A 16,226-nucleotide genomic window follows, 5' to 3' on the forward strand; every position below is an offset into this window, starting at 1 on the left:
CACATTCTCATGCCGGCCGGTCAATCAGCCAACCAGCCCCATCCAGGCAATCCTGCATTGTTTAATTTTTTGTACTCCATATTACTGAAATATTTCGAACTAATAATGGAATCAAAAAGTAATATGATCAAAGCAAATCATTTTATTTTGTTAGTCTGCATTTATATCGAAATGTATATTAATTCTCAAACCTTCCAACGGAATATATGACATTTGTGATGGCTTTTCAAGATTTAATGCTCTTGCCAAACTGGGCAGAACCTCGTTAATTTTACAGTCATTGTAATCTGACCATCAAAACTTGAGATCTCCCTGTAATCTAGTAGGAGGGCATGTTTATTAATACCGATCTGACCCCTTCAATGAAACTGGGAGACATTAATCTCATGAAGACTGTATAGGCTCACACTGGCCTTGGGTCAACAATTCTCATTATCTTGTTGGCTGATTTATATCCAAAGCAAGTGTTAATATTTGATGTCAGTGCTCGAATGAGTGTATATACATCATATAAATATGATTTATTCCCCCATAGATCTTAATATACAAAGTAATAAATAATGATTTTGAATATCATTCTTCTAGCATCAAAAGGCACAAACAAAAACATGTATCACAATATTAATGTATGTATAATTCTTATTACCACAATAATAAATGAATGCACAAATATGGTGCATTTAAGTACTACATTAATAAGGTAATTACAGTCTTTAATGCAGGTCATAACAAAACTAAACTGTAGGCTGGTTACGCAAATAATTGTTTGTTTTCCTGTAGGTTGATTTACATAATATTGAGTGGAGAGATTGCTGTTATTCCTGCTTTTACAATACATCTTGAGAGCTTTGGGGGAAGAAAGACTAATGATATAGAATGATATATATATATATATATATATATATATATATATATATATATGTAGCATTTAATCAGTAGTTTCCTTATCTTCTGCCGTTTACTGAATTTAAAGTGCATGTCAGCCCTATCATTTTTCCGCTGAGGGCTCTTTGAAGATTTTTTCATTTTCTCACAGGGACATGTGGTGTACTATGTACTGAATGCAATTCCAATGGGAGCAATTTAGCTGTGATGTGGATGCTCTGACATTATGACTCCCACACTTCAGAAACATCAGAAACAGAATATTTACTTACTTGAAAAGGAAAACTTCATAACTATTGTAGCATATTCATTATTTGCTTCTTTGTTACACTATATTGTTTTTTAAGAGAAAATGAATTGATTCAATCCCGTGAGAAGTCTTCATTTTATTATTATTTTTTTTTAATTATTATTATTTTTTTACGGATGAATGCGGTATTCCATACTAATTCCAGAATATTTTAATCACAAAAGTAATATTTAAAAAAAAAAGTAATTTATTTGGCGGTCGTCGTTGCCGTGCAATACTGTATCTGCAAGTCAGATGCTCTTTATTTTTCTTTGACACCAGTTTATTAAAACAACTGTAATAATTGTTTCCTAGCTACGATAATTATTTGTTTAACTTCACAAGCTTGTGTAATGTCTTGACATGTTTTAATGAAACCTTTTTCTCATAAGGCCGTCTCCCTCACATATGTTAATTCATTAACAGAATTCTGTGTCAGTACCAAATGTTTATCCAGGCTCGGGCCAGTTAAGTGTCTCCAGCTAACTTGGTTTCCTGTCAGCATAGTGTTACTTAATGTTAGAATAACTATCAATAAGGAAGTCACACTGAGAAATGTAACGGCATTAACAGTGTAGTAAATTATTAATTTCATCTTTGGGCTGATTATCCGTGCTCCATTTGATGGATATTTAGTTGCTGTGGGGGCTTTTTGCTCTTCAACTGCCTCTAAACAATATTGACAATTGTCATTTGGAAACCACAGCCTAGAAACACTTAATCAAAAAATATTAAGCTTTTAGTTTGTCTAATTATAAACTGTGTGGGATGGAGTAAGCCTGGAGAGGATTGTGTCAGTGTACTAAATTGTAATTAAAGCAGGGTTATTCATCTGCACAATGTTTACAGCCCTTGAAAATACATACAAGACTGAACAAACTATAACAGCACAATAAATAATAATAATAATAATAATAATAATAATAATAATAATAATAATAATAATAATAATAATAATAATACAAACAACCAAGGAATATCAACCTTGGTGAATGAATTCTAATAATGTTTTATGTGACTAGAATTAGTAAAAGGAGATTTGCATTATTTCACTGAAGAACATGTTTTGTCCAGATCAGAGGAATTTTGAACATATGTGAGCAGTAGTTCTATTACTATTTGTCAACCACTTGAAAAAAGTCAACATGGTGGGATATTTTAAGGAACTGGAATGAGAATATAGGTTTTGAAAAGGAAAAGCCAGGTTCTACTACTGCTATTATTATTAATCAATGACAATGGGGAGTTATCAAAAGCTTAAATGGTTTTAGGTTTCAGATTTTATAATGTCATTTATAATGTCACCTTTCTGTTGTCCCCGCAGCAAAATTCCCTCAGACGGCAAGCTGATCCTCACCATCACTACCGATGCCTGTGAGGGGAAGGACAACTTTGTCCGCTACCTGGAGCATGTCCAGGCTGTGATCACGGTTAACGCTTCCCGGAGGGGAGATCTCAACATCAACATGACCTCACCCATGGGCACCAAGTCCATCCTGCTGAGCCGGCGCCCGCGAGACCAGGATTCCAAGGTGGGCTTCGATAAGTGGCCGTTCATGACCACGCACACCTGGGGGGAGGACCCCCGTGGGACCTGGGTACTGGAGGTCGGCTTCGAGGGAGGGGCCCTGCAGAAAGGCGTGCTCAAGGAATGGACTCTGATGCTCCACGGAACACAAAGTGCCCCTTACATAGACCAAATCGTCAGAGATTACCAGTCCAAACTGGCCATGTCCAAAAAGGAGGAGCTGGAAGAGGAACTGGACGAGGCCGTGGAGAGAAGTCTGAAGAGTTTGCTGAGCAAAAACTAGCCCTCCTGTCATGTGCATGTTGGTCTTCACTTTCCTGAGTCCCCCTTCTATACACCTTTAGCCAAGTTTCTAACATCCTTTCTGTGTTTATTAGCCCTTATTTAATGAATGTTTCTTGTAACCAGATTATTACCAATTGTAATTTACAACAGTCTATCATCAGATAAAAGAAAGAAATCAACCCTTTTGATTTGTTTTTGTTCGGTTTATTTTTACACTTCAATATATATACGATATTATGTTGTTGCTCCTCCACTGCAACCTCTGTACAGTTTGTGACTGTAAATGATTCTCTGTGTCCTTCTACTTAAAGTTTAATATCTTGCAAACAGAGCAGTGACATTTTTTTTTCCGTTATATTTTTGTGATAAATATTGTTTATATAAAAATGGAAAGAAAATGTGTGGTCAATTTTGCAGCCTGTGGTTCTCGAGCATATTTCGTACCCCCACAATAAATTTGTGAAGCCGTTTGCTAAGACGCTTGACTAATTCAGAAGGACGTGCCACTGCGTGTAGCGGTTACACTGAGAGATATCGTTTGGTTTAAAACAGATGAACTAAATCAAAACAAAGTAACTAAGACAAAATTATTGTACAGAGTGTTCCTTATGAATCAGCCGTGGAAGTAAAGCATGAAAACATCAGGGTATTGTTCAAATGAAACAATTAACACTTCTATTGAAAAGGTTTGCCAATAAAAGAATTCAGGAAATAAAAGACAAGCACCACATACTGCAACATCTAGTTTATTGTATAGCAGTGGCTCTTTACAAACCTTGCTTTCATGGAATTGGCCCCCTTAGCCCCTCTGACCACAGTTACTAACCGGAATAAAACAATTACCAATCTGCTCTGAATGCTTTCCGTATGGGCTGTTAATCCATATGGAAGTATTTCATTGTATTCCACTGCCCATCACAGAGATTAAATCACAATAATCACCTTTTGATCAACTCTGGACAACTCAATAAACAAAGTCCAGAAACAGCAATTTATAGTTCAAAGGAGAATAGGTTCCTGTGACTGTAATTTACTGAACAGCAAAGTTACTAGCATGGTGGTACATTGCCATTTGTTTTTTGCCAGTACATGCTTTGTCGATAGGCAGGGAAATGATTATGTGGCTTTTTCCATGAAAACAAGGTTAAGCAATGGCATTTTATTAATCTGTTACAGGTTTGGTTATTATTTGTAACTAATGATGATTACGATACAAAATAAATAAATAATAATGTATTTATGAAGATGGGGTGCCTGTCACAATTTTCCTGAGTTCCGTATTTCGGAGACGTACATGTGCACATGTGTGTGTCGCACTCACAGCTGAAAAACAAATGTACTGTACGGCTCAGCCAATTGTAATTTCTCTGGATATGGACAATACTTGAGCCTTGCCAAGTTCAAGTGCTTCAGTATGTTTCAGTCTTTGATTAAATCGTGCAGGCACTGAATTTGTACAATGTGCCACAGAATTTCTCGACAAGCCCCAATGGGAGTCTTACACAACTGATATGCTTATAGACCTGAGTGTACTAAAGTCTTATTTAAGTATTGTTATGGTGCCATTAAATGTCTACACAAACCATGTGACACGTAGTAACACTATTGCCAAACTCTTCAATCTCTGATAGAATGAAATGAGCCTATTATGTTACTGTAGTCTTTCTGATTATGATAAAGTTTAATCTTTATCATCAATAAATTGCTTTATTCCAGCATTATAACAAAGTGAATCTGAAACAATCTGAATTATTTCTGTGTAAACAAGGCAGGGTCAATGACAAGGTGTACACCCAGAGTACTGCTCACATATTTTGGTGAGGAACCTTTTTTTTGGTCTGCAGTAGCATCTGAAATGTTTGCATTTAGAGACATTGTGAAGAAGAATCCGGATGTAAGAATGAAGTGGTTTGTAGGACCATTATAAGTGCACAGGAAGGTAACTTTCTGAAGGTAGCCTACAGATTTATCTGGTACAAATAAAACCAAAAGATATTTAGTTGAAATGCAACAAGGAAGACACGTTCATGAAAAATAAACATTTTGGAAAGAAGCATATTTTATTAAACCATTTCATAGTAAATCATTTGAATCCAATTTAAAAAAGAATAACTGACTAAATCAATGGCAAACTCAAACTCTTTCAGGGGCAGGTGATGACATCATTCAGGCAGCATGAATACAAAATGGAAATCTGTGCTTTGCAAATTATACACCACATCTGCTTTTTTTTGTTCTTTTGTAATGTTTTTGTTTGTTTGTCAGGTTTTCCCAGGTTTTCGGACATTAAAGGCCAATTTTACTTCAATGTAAATTGCAACAGCAGTGTAAAACAAAGCTACTCAACCTCGTGCACAACACTAGCTGGGACACTAAGATTCTAAGAGCTTCTGTCCCCATGTTTCTTCTTGCTGGTCTTCTCGATCATGGTCTCTACGATCATGGCCGTCTCCTCGTAGGCCTGCACTCTGTCGTTGTCGGAGAACCTTTCCACCGATTCCACCACCTCCACTTTCTCGTAGCTCATGGAGTCGGCTGGGAGGCTGGTTCTGGGCATGGGGGGCATGTCTCTTTTGCAGGTATCATCCTGGTGTCTGTCCTTGCTTTTCTTGGAGTCACTCCCTGGAGTTCCGGGGTCTCTCGGGGGTACGCTGGGTTGTGGGCAGGGGGCTGGAGCTGGGCCAGGTCCCCCTGGGCCTGTGTCTTTCCTGCCCGTCGGCTTGGGCTGATCTCCATTGCCACCCATCTGGCTAGTTCTGCCCCCAGCTCCGTCCTTGTCTTTGCTCTTGTCTGCCGTTCTTCCATGTTCCCCCTCGCCATCCCCACTTCTCATTGGCATCGGAGGAGGAGCAGGGCTGGGCTTGCCGTCGTCCTCACGGAAATCATCGTCCATCATGCCGTCCTTGATGGTGACGATGACTTGGCCGGCCGAAGGCGAAGAGGAGCAGAAGAAGGGGTCTACATAGCTGGCTTCGCCCGTCACCAGCACATACCGTCCCTTCGTGTAGAAGTCAGCGATGGGCTCTGGCTTCTTGTACTTCCTCATCCGCTCCCTCACGATGTTACACAGGGTGTCAAATGCTTTGCTGATCTGTGCCCCGTCCGGCACGTCCTCGGGGGCGACATCATGGTAATGCAGGGGCTGTTCTTCCCTCCTTACTTCCTCCTCCTCTACGATGCCCTCTGCCTGCTCGTCCTTCGGGTCCCCTGTCTTATCCTCATTGTTGCTGTCCGTCACATCCTTCATGGTGATCTCTTTCTTCTTCAGCACCTTCTTGGCAAGGTTCTTCTGTCTGGGTTTTGCACTCGTGATATCTTGCATAGCTTGGGTGATGTCTACAGAAGAAAGCAGACATTTACATAACATTTTGAGATTGGACGTTAGCCTGTGGCGATAATTTACTCATTTCATAAATACATAATGATGTTCTGAGAAAAATACATTTTGCAGATAACTAGTTATTGTATTTGATCTTTTCTATAAACATAAGCTGATCTTCTGATTTTTGGATGTGGACATTACATACAGAGAAGTTAACACATTTTAACCATACAAATACACACTTTTGTTTACAATTCTTGTACAATTTCCAAGCCACACATACTGTCTATTGGTGCCAGCATTCTATAGGACAAACATTTGCTGCGAAATAAGTTTCTTAGATAAATGCATCCCTTCCTAAGGTACTGAGGGGTTTATTTCAGTAAAATTAGTAGTGTGTTATGCTATTGCATGACCAACTTACTTCTTCGATGTGTAGAACCAAAATATATTGAAATTAAGGAACGCTCCAAGCCGAGGTCAACCCACAGCCACTGCTGTGGTTCCACTGGAAAATCTCTGTCTACGGCAGCTGTCTCCCTCACCCACACCATTTAATCAACATGACTGCAGAGCAAAGGATTTCAGCAAGACTCCCCTGTTTCTTACCTTTGCCTCTTTTGGTGACCGAGGGGCTATGAGTGCTTCGGTAACTGGTTGTAAACAAAGTAATAGGAGTTCCAATTATTGCCGAATTTAATCTGAGGAGGGAGAAAAAACGTATAATTAAGTATATAGTCAAATCATATTAGCAAATAATCGCATCTCTGTGAGACTATTCTCAACAAGGTTAATCAGCAAGAGTAAGAAACATACATTCTCCTTATGGTTTGCACAGTAAACTGTGCCTCAAATGTGGCCAATCTTATGTAAGAGTGTGATATAAGTGTACAGGATGCAGCTATCCATGAAGAAATTTAACATTATTTAAAGTTTATTGAAAACAAGTGGGTGGCAATAGTTGAAGAGGATAGAAAGTTTTGCCATTTGCAGAGTGTTATGGTTTTCCATTTTAATTGTACCAGTATATTCTTGTGGGTTTGATTTCTCTTGTGGAAAGGTGTGCTCCGGTTGATTTGCGGCCGGTGCTGTGTGCAGTGAATCAGCACCACCCTGTGGTCACCTCAAACAGAACAAATTTAGTGCGTTTCATCACTTACCCAACGGTTCCTACCATTTCTCAGAGCTGAAGATGATACAAGCACCAGAAACAACTTGTACTTAACACAGAAGTGGAACCACAACACACACTACACAGCCAAGAAAAACACTTGTGTGATTGCATGTCCAACAGCACAGTAAATGGGATTTCCATGTTGTTTTTACAGTACCTGTTGTCTTCATTTTCTATGATTCTCTTGTATCTCTCCAGCTCGTTTTCCAATGATGTTTGGTACATGGCCAGATGGCGGGACTCATTGGTGTATTTTTCCAAAGTCCTCTCGTTTTCCTCGATCTCCTTGCGGAGAGCTTCAATCTGCTCGTTGTACAACTGGATCTCGTCATCGTAACTGTCCTGGGTGTTTTTAATAGCCTGCTCCAGCATTGAAGTCTGGAAGAGTGCACCAGAGAATAGCGGTTATTTATTCAGTGAATATCCACTCATACATCTTTCAGGTGAAGTGCTTTTAATTCTGGCAAGGTCAATGTCAACCTTCCACATTTCTTGGCTCTGAAGTGCATTATTCATACAACTACTACAAGCTTTCTAACAAGCTTTCATGGTGTTTAGTGATTCAGTGCGAAAGATACTGACACTGAAGCACATTTACAAGCATCAGCATTTTCATAACATTCTCACTAAGTTTGAATGTTGCAAACACAAACAAATCTACAAACGGTTTATCGATGGCTTTCGTCATCTAAAACTGGCAGATAATAGTTCAGATTCCTGTTGTACAGTCATCAACACCTTGTATGAAAACTGCTGAATTAAGCTGAAGTCTTTAAAAATGACTGCTGATTAGGTATAACAGTATAATAGAAATGCTATGAAAGCTGAATTAACTGCTAATACCATGTTTTGAAATGTTACTTTGCGACCACAAAAACTAAATTAGAGCCTTGCTATAACAAATTGAAAAACAGCTCATAATGCATAAAACATGTTTTTAGCTGATGTCCCCTTCATAATAAACTTATTATTTTAAATGATTTCTTAGCTGATACCCTTGCCTAGGGTAACATACATCTCTAATAACTCACTGAAATGCCAAAACGTCCTTTTTTTTCTCCTTTTAATAAATGCCATTTGTCCAGTGTTTCTCAAGTCTGGTCCGAGAGGACAACCCCTGGGGAGGTTTTAGGTCTCTTTAAATCATTATCTGCATTAGACTGGGGAACTGATCCAGAGAACTTAATTAGTCTGATCCCATAATACTGAGCTTGGGTGGAGTGAAGACTAGTTGACTGTGTGCCTCTCAATGGACTGTAATTAAGGACAACTGCATTATGCCAATCTCCACCCCCAGTCTGTGTGTGCTGACTGGGACTTCTTCTTTGTAGACAGGCATTACTGAGATCAAATGTTAACTGAAAGCTTTAATTAGTCTCTGTAGCTTAAACTCACATTATAATTGAATCACAACCGTCAGCTGGTATTAGCTAAAACATGTTATATTTATTACATATTAATATATTGTTTCAAGGTTAGAGCTTGCAATGGGATACTTCTGCCACTGGATGGCACTGACAGAACGGAGAAAAACATAAATACATATATACATAGGCTACGCTAGGTGATAAAATCCTCTTTTTAAAATATTTACAAATAAGTACCAGCTGATACAAACAAGGTGAAAGCCTGTCCCAAACACAAAGCCGAGCAGGATACTTCATTTCAACAGGGGTTCCGGCACAACGTCATCAGAGAGATTGGGCTATCAAGTCATAAATCTGTTGACACAAGCAGGTCAGCCAACACCAATCGACCGTGGTGGGTTGTCCTCTGACTAGAAAGGCCAACGAGGAGTCACCACATCGCCTCAGATCAAAGCATATGAATTTGAACTGTCCAATCACCGCAGATAAGGAAAGTGTGAAAAGAACTAGTGGCCTCAGTTCACAGCAGGGGAAACTTTTTCACAAAGGTTCACACACACACACAAATACAGATTTGTGAGCTTAGAGACTCAACAGACTTGGAACAGGAACCGAAGAGTGAAGAAGTTTGATAAATTCACAATTGAACTTCAGCTACTAACTTCACTCTACCTCCATATGCTGCACTCTGTACCTCCAAGAAAGGCCCCAATTCAGACAAACCACTTTGTAATTTCCTAATCCAGAAATGAAGACAATCCAACAGCTAGCCTTAAGTTACAGGGAACATACAAATAAATCCTTTTAAACAAAGAGCGTTAATTGCAACCCTTTCTGCAAACTGAGTCTCCTCTGATCGATGGACCCCTAAAAGTGTGAAACAGTTCCAGCACCCTTGAAAGATGCATAACATCTCCACAAGCCTGGGAATGGCAACACTTATCACTTGTCATTTAATATTAGTCATTTATTAAGCATCATCATATCAGTGTATTAATGATATAACCTGTTAAGATATCATCCCCATTTATTTCATGTTTGAGGTTAATGAGAATGATTGTAAATGTACATTGTGTGTAATTTTAGTTAATTACCACTGTGCACTTAAAGATAATCACTCTTCAATCTACCTTTAACAGGAGTTAATAGTAGATTGGTTTGTGTCTAAACTCTGTCTGTATCTAAAGTGATAGCAACCAATTTGTACATTAATTATCTTTTGTAATCTTTTATAATGAGACTGATATAATGATTTTCGTTAACACAAAATAGCAACTCAATTAGATATTTGTGTCAGGCTAACAATATTAATATTAAGATCAACCCTCATCTTCATTAATTATTGTAGTCACTAACGCCTAAAAGTACATTAGGCATATATACTATTAGTATCTTGAATGAATTAGTTGTGTTATTAGTTTAGTTGTTGCTTTAGAAAAATGCGTTATTTTGTACTTCTTTGAACTTGCATCTGTGCTAATTTATTTTAATACACTTGGGCTCTACAGACTAAGAAACTCCCAATTTGCAAATATAGTTTGTTTGCTGCCACTTCGGGGTTACCAACTGTACAACAGAATATACAAGCTGCAAAGGAATAAAATAGTAAGAAATAATACTGTGGCAGACAGCAATGGCAGATCTTCTAACACTACCTGCAAAAGGAAAACATGAATGAAATTAAGAATTCATATCTCAGTGCAATATGATGTGACAGGGCGTTAAAGCTCGTTAAAGCTCTCTCTTTAATTCCCTCCTCAGGATCCATGATTACAGTATCTGTTTTAGGTATTGCTTCTTTGCTTTGTGTTTGAGCCATCAAGACTAAATATTTACGGTAAAGCTTCAGTTCTCAAAGCGTTCATGTTAGGCATACATGTAAACACACATTGCTCCTACATGGAAAATGTGTGTGTGTTAGCATGCACTATTCGGGACTGGCATTTGATTTGGACACACAAGAAACAGGAGCTATCTACAACTGCAGTATTATACAATTCAACTCAAAGGGTCCTCGAACAGTCCTTACTGAACAAGCCAAGAGCTATGCAGCAGAGAGGCTGTCGAGTAGTGCTATTTCACATTCTGTTTTTTTGTGTTTTTATCACTTGTTATTGTTGTTCTATTGTTGCCAAAACCATGACAGAAGCACAGAGATCTATCATACTGGTTTCAAGAAACTGGGGTCATACTTTTTAGCCATCCACTATAGGTGTATTTCATACTCCCCCCCATCCCCCCCCACACAAAAACCTTCATGACTCATGACCATATTATCTACTGCTCTCTGTCTTTTTACAGTCCAAACACTTGTAGTGGGATCCTCAGGACAAATCCGAGCAAAGATTAACAGTGAATAGTGACAATTGTAGTGTTTTGGTTTGGTTTGCCTTCTCAATTCGCACACCAGGCTTTGTGAACATTTATAATTAGCCATCAGTGGCTCAGAGGACACCACACCCAACACATGCTGACACCTAGTGCTGACCGAGGGAACTGAGCACAGACGCTGCTCTGCTGCCATGGCTACATACCTCGGCCTGCAACCTCTGTTTCTGCGTCTGCAGCTGACAGAGGGCACTCTTGTACTCTTCAAGTTGGCTTTGTAAGGCGGGCACTCGTCTCTGTGCCAGGAACTTCTCCTGCTCCTGGGATGTAAAGCAGACAGAAAAAGTAAAAAAAAAAAAAAAAAACTCCTGTCGCAGTTTCATTGCACATGGAACTGAACAGCTCGAGCAAAATATGACAACATGGTAAGAGGAAGTTGTTATGTTGCTGTGATTTCTCATTTTCACATATTTCTATTTACACCGAGACAGTCACTAACTATTCCTTCTAAAAGCAGCTGAAATGTTTCCCATTTCTTTTCTTGCATTTTAATTAATCATAGGAAGTTACCATTTTTCCTTAATTATGAAATATGTCCTCAGGCTTTCTATGTCACATCTCAGCTGTCATGTTAACTTATCATTGTGCCACTGTATATTGGGATCAGTAAAACAGATAGTGACACTAAATTTAATTGCATTAGCCGAACCCAAATCAGCAACCCTTCAGCTAAACACTTGCCCCCGGGAAATTTTTGGTTTGTTTATTTGTTTGTGTGCTTTAATTTACAATGTCAAATTATGTATCTTTATTTAATGTTTTAAGTTTGTGACGGCCAACTGTTAATCAGCTAAGTTCACTGCTACAACTCCTGGACTAGCAGAGGAGACATGGATGTAAATTACACAGTTAAATGTGAACTGGCAGACAGTTTACTTATTATTAACAACGAACACATTGCAAATGTATGGGCTGATGCTGTTAACATTATTGGCACTACAGCCCTACAGACAGACAGTAAGGCACAGGGGTTGCTGTTGCATCCACAGGGAGCATTACATTTCAAGAAAATGACAGTGATTTTTTACCTCAGATACGCCAACAGTCATGGTTGGCACACGAGGGGTGGTCTGTATGATCTGATGCAGGATGTTGACATAGGTTTGAATTTCTGCAAGGTTCTGTAAGGAGGATGCGGAGAATACAACCAAAGAGAAACATAATGAAATAACAGAGGGAAATTCATTGTTTCCTGTCATGTCAAGTGTGAAGAACTAACTATGGTTTAAGAACAGACTTTTTTGTTTTAATAAGACTGCCTGTAAGACACATTTGTGCATTGTTTCATCAACAGGGCTTTTTTAGATGAATGGTGAACTACACAGTATTGAGGGAGTTAAAATAAAAAAATATATATTACTAATTCAATGTAATCTGCACATATTTAAGCAGAAGTGAAGGGGGGATCTTGGAAATATTATATAATATCTCTTAAATAATAACAAAAATAAAAAGGAAAGAAAAATAACAAGCATAAACACAGACTATATATATCAGAAGCCTTGAAAAACAATATATTTGAATTTGCATGAGAATGTGAATGGGTATAATTAGTATTAGACATAATTACTGGTCTCAGGGTTTAAATTACAATAAATGCAAAAGGTAAGTCACGTCTATATTGAAATCCTGTTTTTCATGCTTCTTATCTAATGAGTGAACAGTGAACAGACTTGACTGGCGTTCAATCTGAGATTAATGACAGGAGCTCTAACTCAATTTTGTGAAAAGGTTTTCAAGAGCTGCCCTGCCATGAATTGTGCTCTGAACAGAAAGGTGAAACCTGCCACTTTATGACCGAACCAGATTTCAATAATTGTGAGTGGTTTATTTAGAGAAACACTTAAGTAAAAAAAAAAAGAAAAGAAGCAGTATTTCTGTCACAAGCTCTATACCCAACTTATGTTTTAAAGACCCTGATCATTAACCAACCCACCTCTTATCGAAATTAATGGGGGGGACGAATAACTTACATTTTAATCATTACTTCCCTCAAACCATTAACTTACAATGCATTGATGTGAACAAAGATTAATGTACAGATGTGTCGCAGGTGTTTAATAAAACTAAACTCCCACAGTGTTAGGGTTTTGAATAACGTTTCTGTCCAGTTTTAGTTCTTCCACGCTGAACATCAAATGAAAGCGATGTATTCCTCAATTAATATTGCAAATTAGGAAGATACATTAAAGAAGGAATGACAAGTGAAGGGGTTTAGCATTAATCAATATTTAAGCATGGTTAATATGATTCAATCCAATGGAAGCTCAGCAGAGCCTGAGGTTGGTTAATATGGAATAATACTTGATTTACTGGCACTATGGCAACACACATGAATAGATGCAAACTTAGTCAACAGCCTACCTTTCTGTGTCTATCTTTAGTGGCATTTATATCGTCCTGCAGAAACTGGGATTGTATCTGAAGTTCCAAGTTCCTCAACAAAGCATCGTCAGCCTCCTGGAATACAACAAACAAACAAACAAGCAAACACATGAATAAACCACATTCAAATGCATATCAATCACATACAAAGGTAACTGTCCTATTAATCTGAATTAGCTTAATTAAATTAAATTAGAGTTAATTTAGATTGAGATTGGTCATTCAGTTTAGTCAGTTGGGATCTTTCTGCAACTAACTGGATAAGGTCTAGACTTATTTGCTCTCAGGACAAAATCCAAAAATCTATAGTTATATTCTGTTGTTGTAGTTGTTTGTTTGTTTGTTTTTCTCTGGGAAAACTTTGGTTCACCTTAGGAATACCAATGTGGTCTTTTATTCTTTGCATCTGATGTATAACTCTGAACACACGGAGGGATACAATTATTTTGAATGCAATGTCATTGTAATACAAATTCCAGTCTATCACTTTACCTTATTGAGTTGTTCCAGGGTCCCTCGTTGCTGCTGTTGATATTCACATTCATTTTTGTATCTGAAAATTGCAGATGGAAAGAAAATTGTTTTTTAGACGTCACTGCATCAATGCCCAAAAAATGAGTCTCCCAAAGCAGTTCTGTCTCACAATATAAAAAGCCCATCCATTGGGTACATAGTGATACATTTCTTTGAATATCCTTAGAGGGAATCTGAAATAAACACTTCCATGTCAGGTGAAAGCACTGTGCAAATTAACCCTTTATTCTTCAGCATACCTTTAAGATCACCCTATCTTCACCATTCTGGGTATAATCCTTGTGCTGGCCCTCATTCGCCAATTCCACTGAACTGAATCTTCCATTGTCCTAACCTAAGCAGCCCCATCTGTCTTATTTATCCTAGTACTGACCCGTTCCAAAATCCCTATACATCTGTCTTAGTCACTTTGTAAAAAATTTTAACCTCTTATTCTCACTCACTCAAGTCACCAACAAGATTATTACTAGTATACCTCATGAGTAATAGAAATAAATTCACACCTGCAATATTCTCTGTTCCTCTTACGAATTCGCACCCCTATCTCACCTAAAAATTCTAGAAACACCTAGAAGTACTTTGGCAATGGAATATGTAATCACAAATGTTTGGCCACAGTTATGTGTGAGAACAAGAACAAGAATATTCAAGTTTAGTGGAAAGTTATCTTCTGCTCTTCAGCTCCAGAACATTGGCAGCGTTTTGCCCTCATGTGTCCTTATTCTACATTATGTTGATGAACCAGTATATTACAAATCAATGTGTATGCACCACTTTCCAGGATGTCCCTTACTCACTTGATATGGAATTCATCAAGCATCCTCTCCGCATCCTTCAGTTCTCTCTCCAGCCTGGCTCGGTCTGATGACAGCTCCCGGATTCTTTGGCGATTGACACTGATCTGCTCGGCAAACACTTCCTCCAAACCAGCGATCTCCTCCATCCTCTGGAGGGTCTCCAGTTGCTTCCGGAATACGGCATTTCTCTGCTCCAAGACACGGGCACGATTGATATACTTGGTGAAGCGGTCGTTCAAGTCTTGTAAACTTTCCCATCCTTGAATGGCAGAACCCAGACTGGAGACGTCGGGGGCATTTTGCTCTTCAAACGTGTCCGAGCGTTCATATTTTTCCCTGCGCACTTCATGCAGGTAGCTTGTCTTAAACATCCCCCTCCTGCTTTATTCTTCTCCTTCCCCAAAACTGATGATATTCTCAGTCCCCTTTAATGTGTGAAAACCGGGATGTTCACCCTTCACTGCCGCATGCTACACTAAAGGATGGCCACTTTGTGTTTCTGCAAAATAAGTAAAAGTCACACCATCCAGCCATGCGTCCGTTCCTTCCAGAGTTTGTCAGCACATTGTAGTTCTAACTCACAAAAGAGAAGACCCATTGTCGACTATCAAAATGATTATAATGGTATGAGCTTTGCTGTGTCAAATGATCTGTTATGTAATTGTTTTGTTTCCACTAAGCTGTTTTTGGTGGGGTTTGTTTGTGACTATAGTAAGTCATATGACCCAGGGTGAAAAGAAAAAAGCAAGCAATGCTTTTTTTTTTTGTTGTTTTATACAGTTTACAGCTGATGGGCACTGAAAGAACTAGATTTATTTTTTGTCCAACTAAACTTATGATATGTTACAGCAGAACATAAGTCAAACTAGCACATATTGGTGCTCCAGTTGAATGGTATATTTCATTAAAATGTAGATGTCAAATTCAACACAATCTAAGTTTGTAGCATCAGTGCTGGAATTATGCATAAACTCACCAAACTACAGCTGAGGGCCTCACATTATGAGTGTCCCTTTAAATATAAAATAAATGACGACATGTAAAGTTTTACAAAATTATTATAATATGATTGATGAATGATTTATTATATTATTTATACTGTTTAGTCAGTATGGGCCTGATGCTCACAGTAAATAAAGATTCAATGGTAAAAAATAATAGCTTATATAAAGATATATAAAGAAAATCACTGTCCTTTGACACAAATGACACATATATATTGTATTGACAACACAGTAGCCTCCAGTTCCTTTTCAGACCATTGATGGAGTT

The 16,226-nt window shown here is 38.2% G+C and overlaps 2 protein-coding genes across 2 annotated transcripts in view; one reads left to right on the forward strand and one right to left on the reverse strand.

Moving 5' to 3' along the window:
- pcsk2 (proprotein convertase subtilisin/kexin type 2) overlaps positions 1 to 4,720 on the forward strand; it is a 36,903-nt gene extending 32,183 nt beyond the window's left edge. The window contains exon 12 of the mRNA XM_066696865.1: positions 2,499 to 4,720. Coding sequence (XP_066552962.1) covers positions 2,499 to 2,985 — 487 coding nt within the window. The 3' untranslated portion in view covers positions 2,986 to 4,720. The remainder of the gene's footprint in view (positions 1 to 2,498) is intronic.
- A 343-nt stretch (positions 4,721 to 5,063) lies between these two features.
- On the reverse strand, positions 5,064 to 15,493 carry bfsp1 (beaded filament structural protein 1). The gene is made up of 8 exons (XM_066696689.1): positions 14,955 to 15,493; positions 14,116 to 14,176; positions 13,603 to 13,698; positions 12,267 to 12,359; positions 11,385 to 11,498; positions 7,641 to 7,861; positions 6,919 to 7,010; positions 5,064 to 6,323 (listed from the first exon to the last, which is right to left on the reverse strand). The coding sequence occupies exons 1-8, from the start codon at positions 15,323 to 15,325 to the stop codon at positions 5,368 to 5,370; spliced, it is 2,004 nt and encodes a 667-aa protein (XP_066552786.1). The 5' UTR covers positions 15,326 to 15,493; the 3' UTR covers positions 5,064 to 5,367.
- Between the last annotated feature and the right edge of the window lie 733 nt (positions 15,494 to 16,226).

Source organism: Amia ocellicauda, chromosome 23, assembly GCF_036373705.1.
Source record: "Amia ocellicauda isolate fAmiCal2 chromosome 23, fAmiCal2.hap1, whole genome shotgun sequence".
NCBI lineage: Eukaryota > Metazoa > Chordata > Actinopteri > Amiiformes > Amiidae > Amia > Amia ocellicauda.

What these genes read in the sequence shown, in the direction of transcription:
- bfsp1 (XM_066696689.1), bottom strand. Translation starts at nt 15,325, where the DNA reads ATGTTTAAGACAAGCTACCTGCATGAAGTGCGCAGGGAAAAATATGAA. An exon ending in TGACTGTTGGCGTATCTGAG is followed by an intron (nt 11,499 to 12,266) that starts GTAAAAAATCAC and finishes TTTACATCCCAG; the next exon opens with GAGCAGGAGAAGTTCCTGGC. An exon ending in ATAGAAAATGAAGACAACAG is followed by an intron (nt 7,011 to 7,640) that starts GTACTGTAAAAA and finishes CTCCCTCCTCAG; the next exon opens with ATTAAATTCGGCAATAATTG.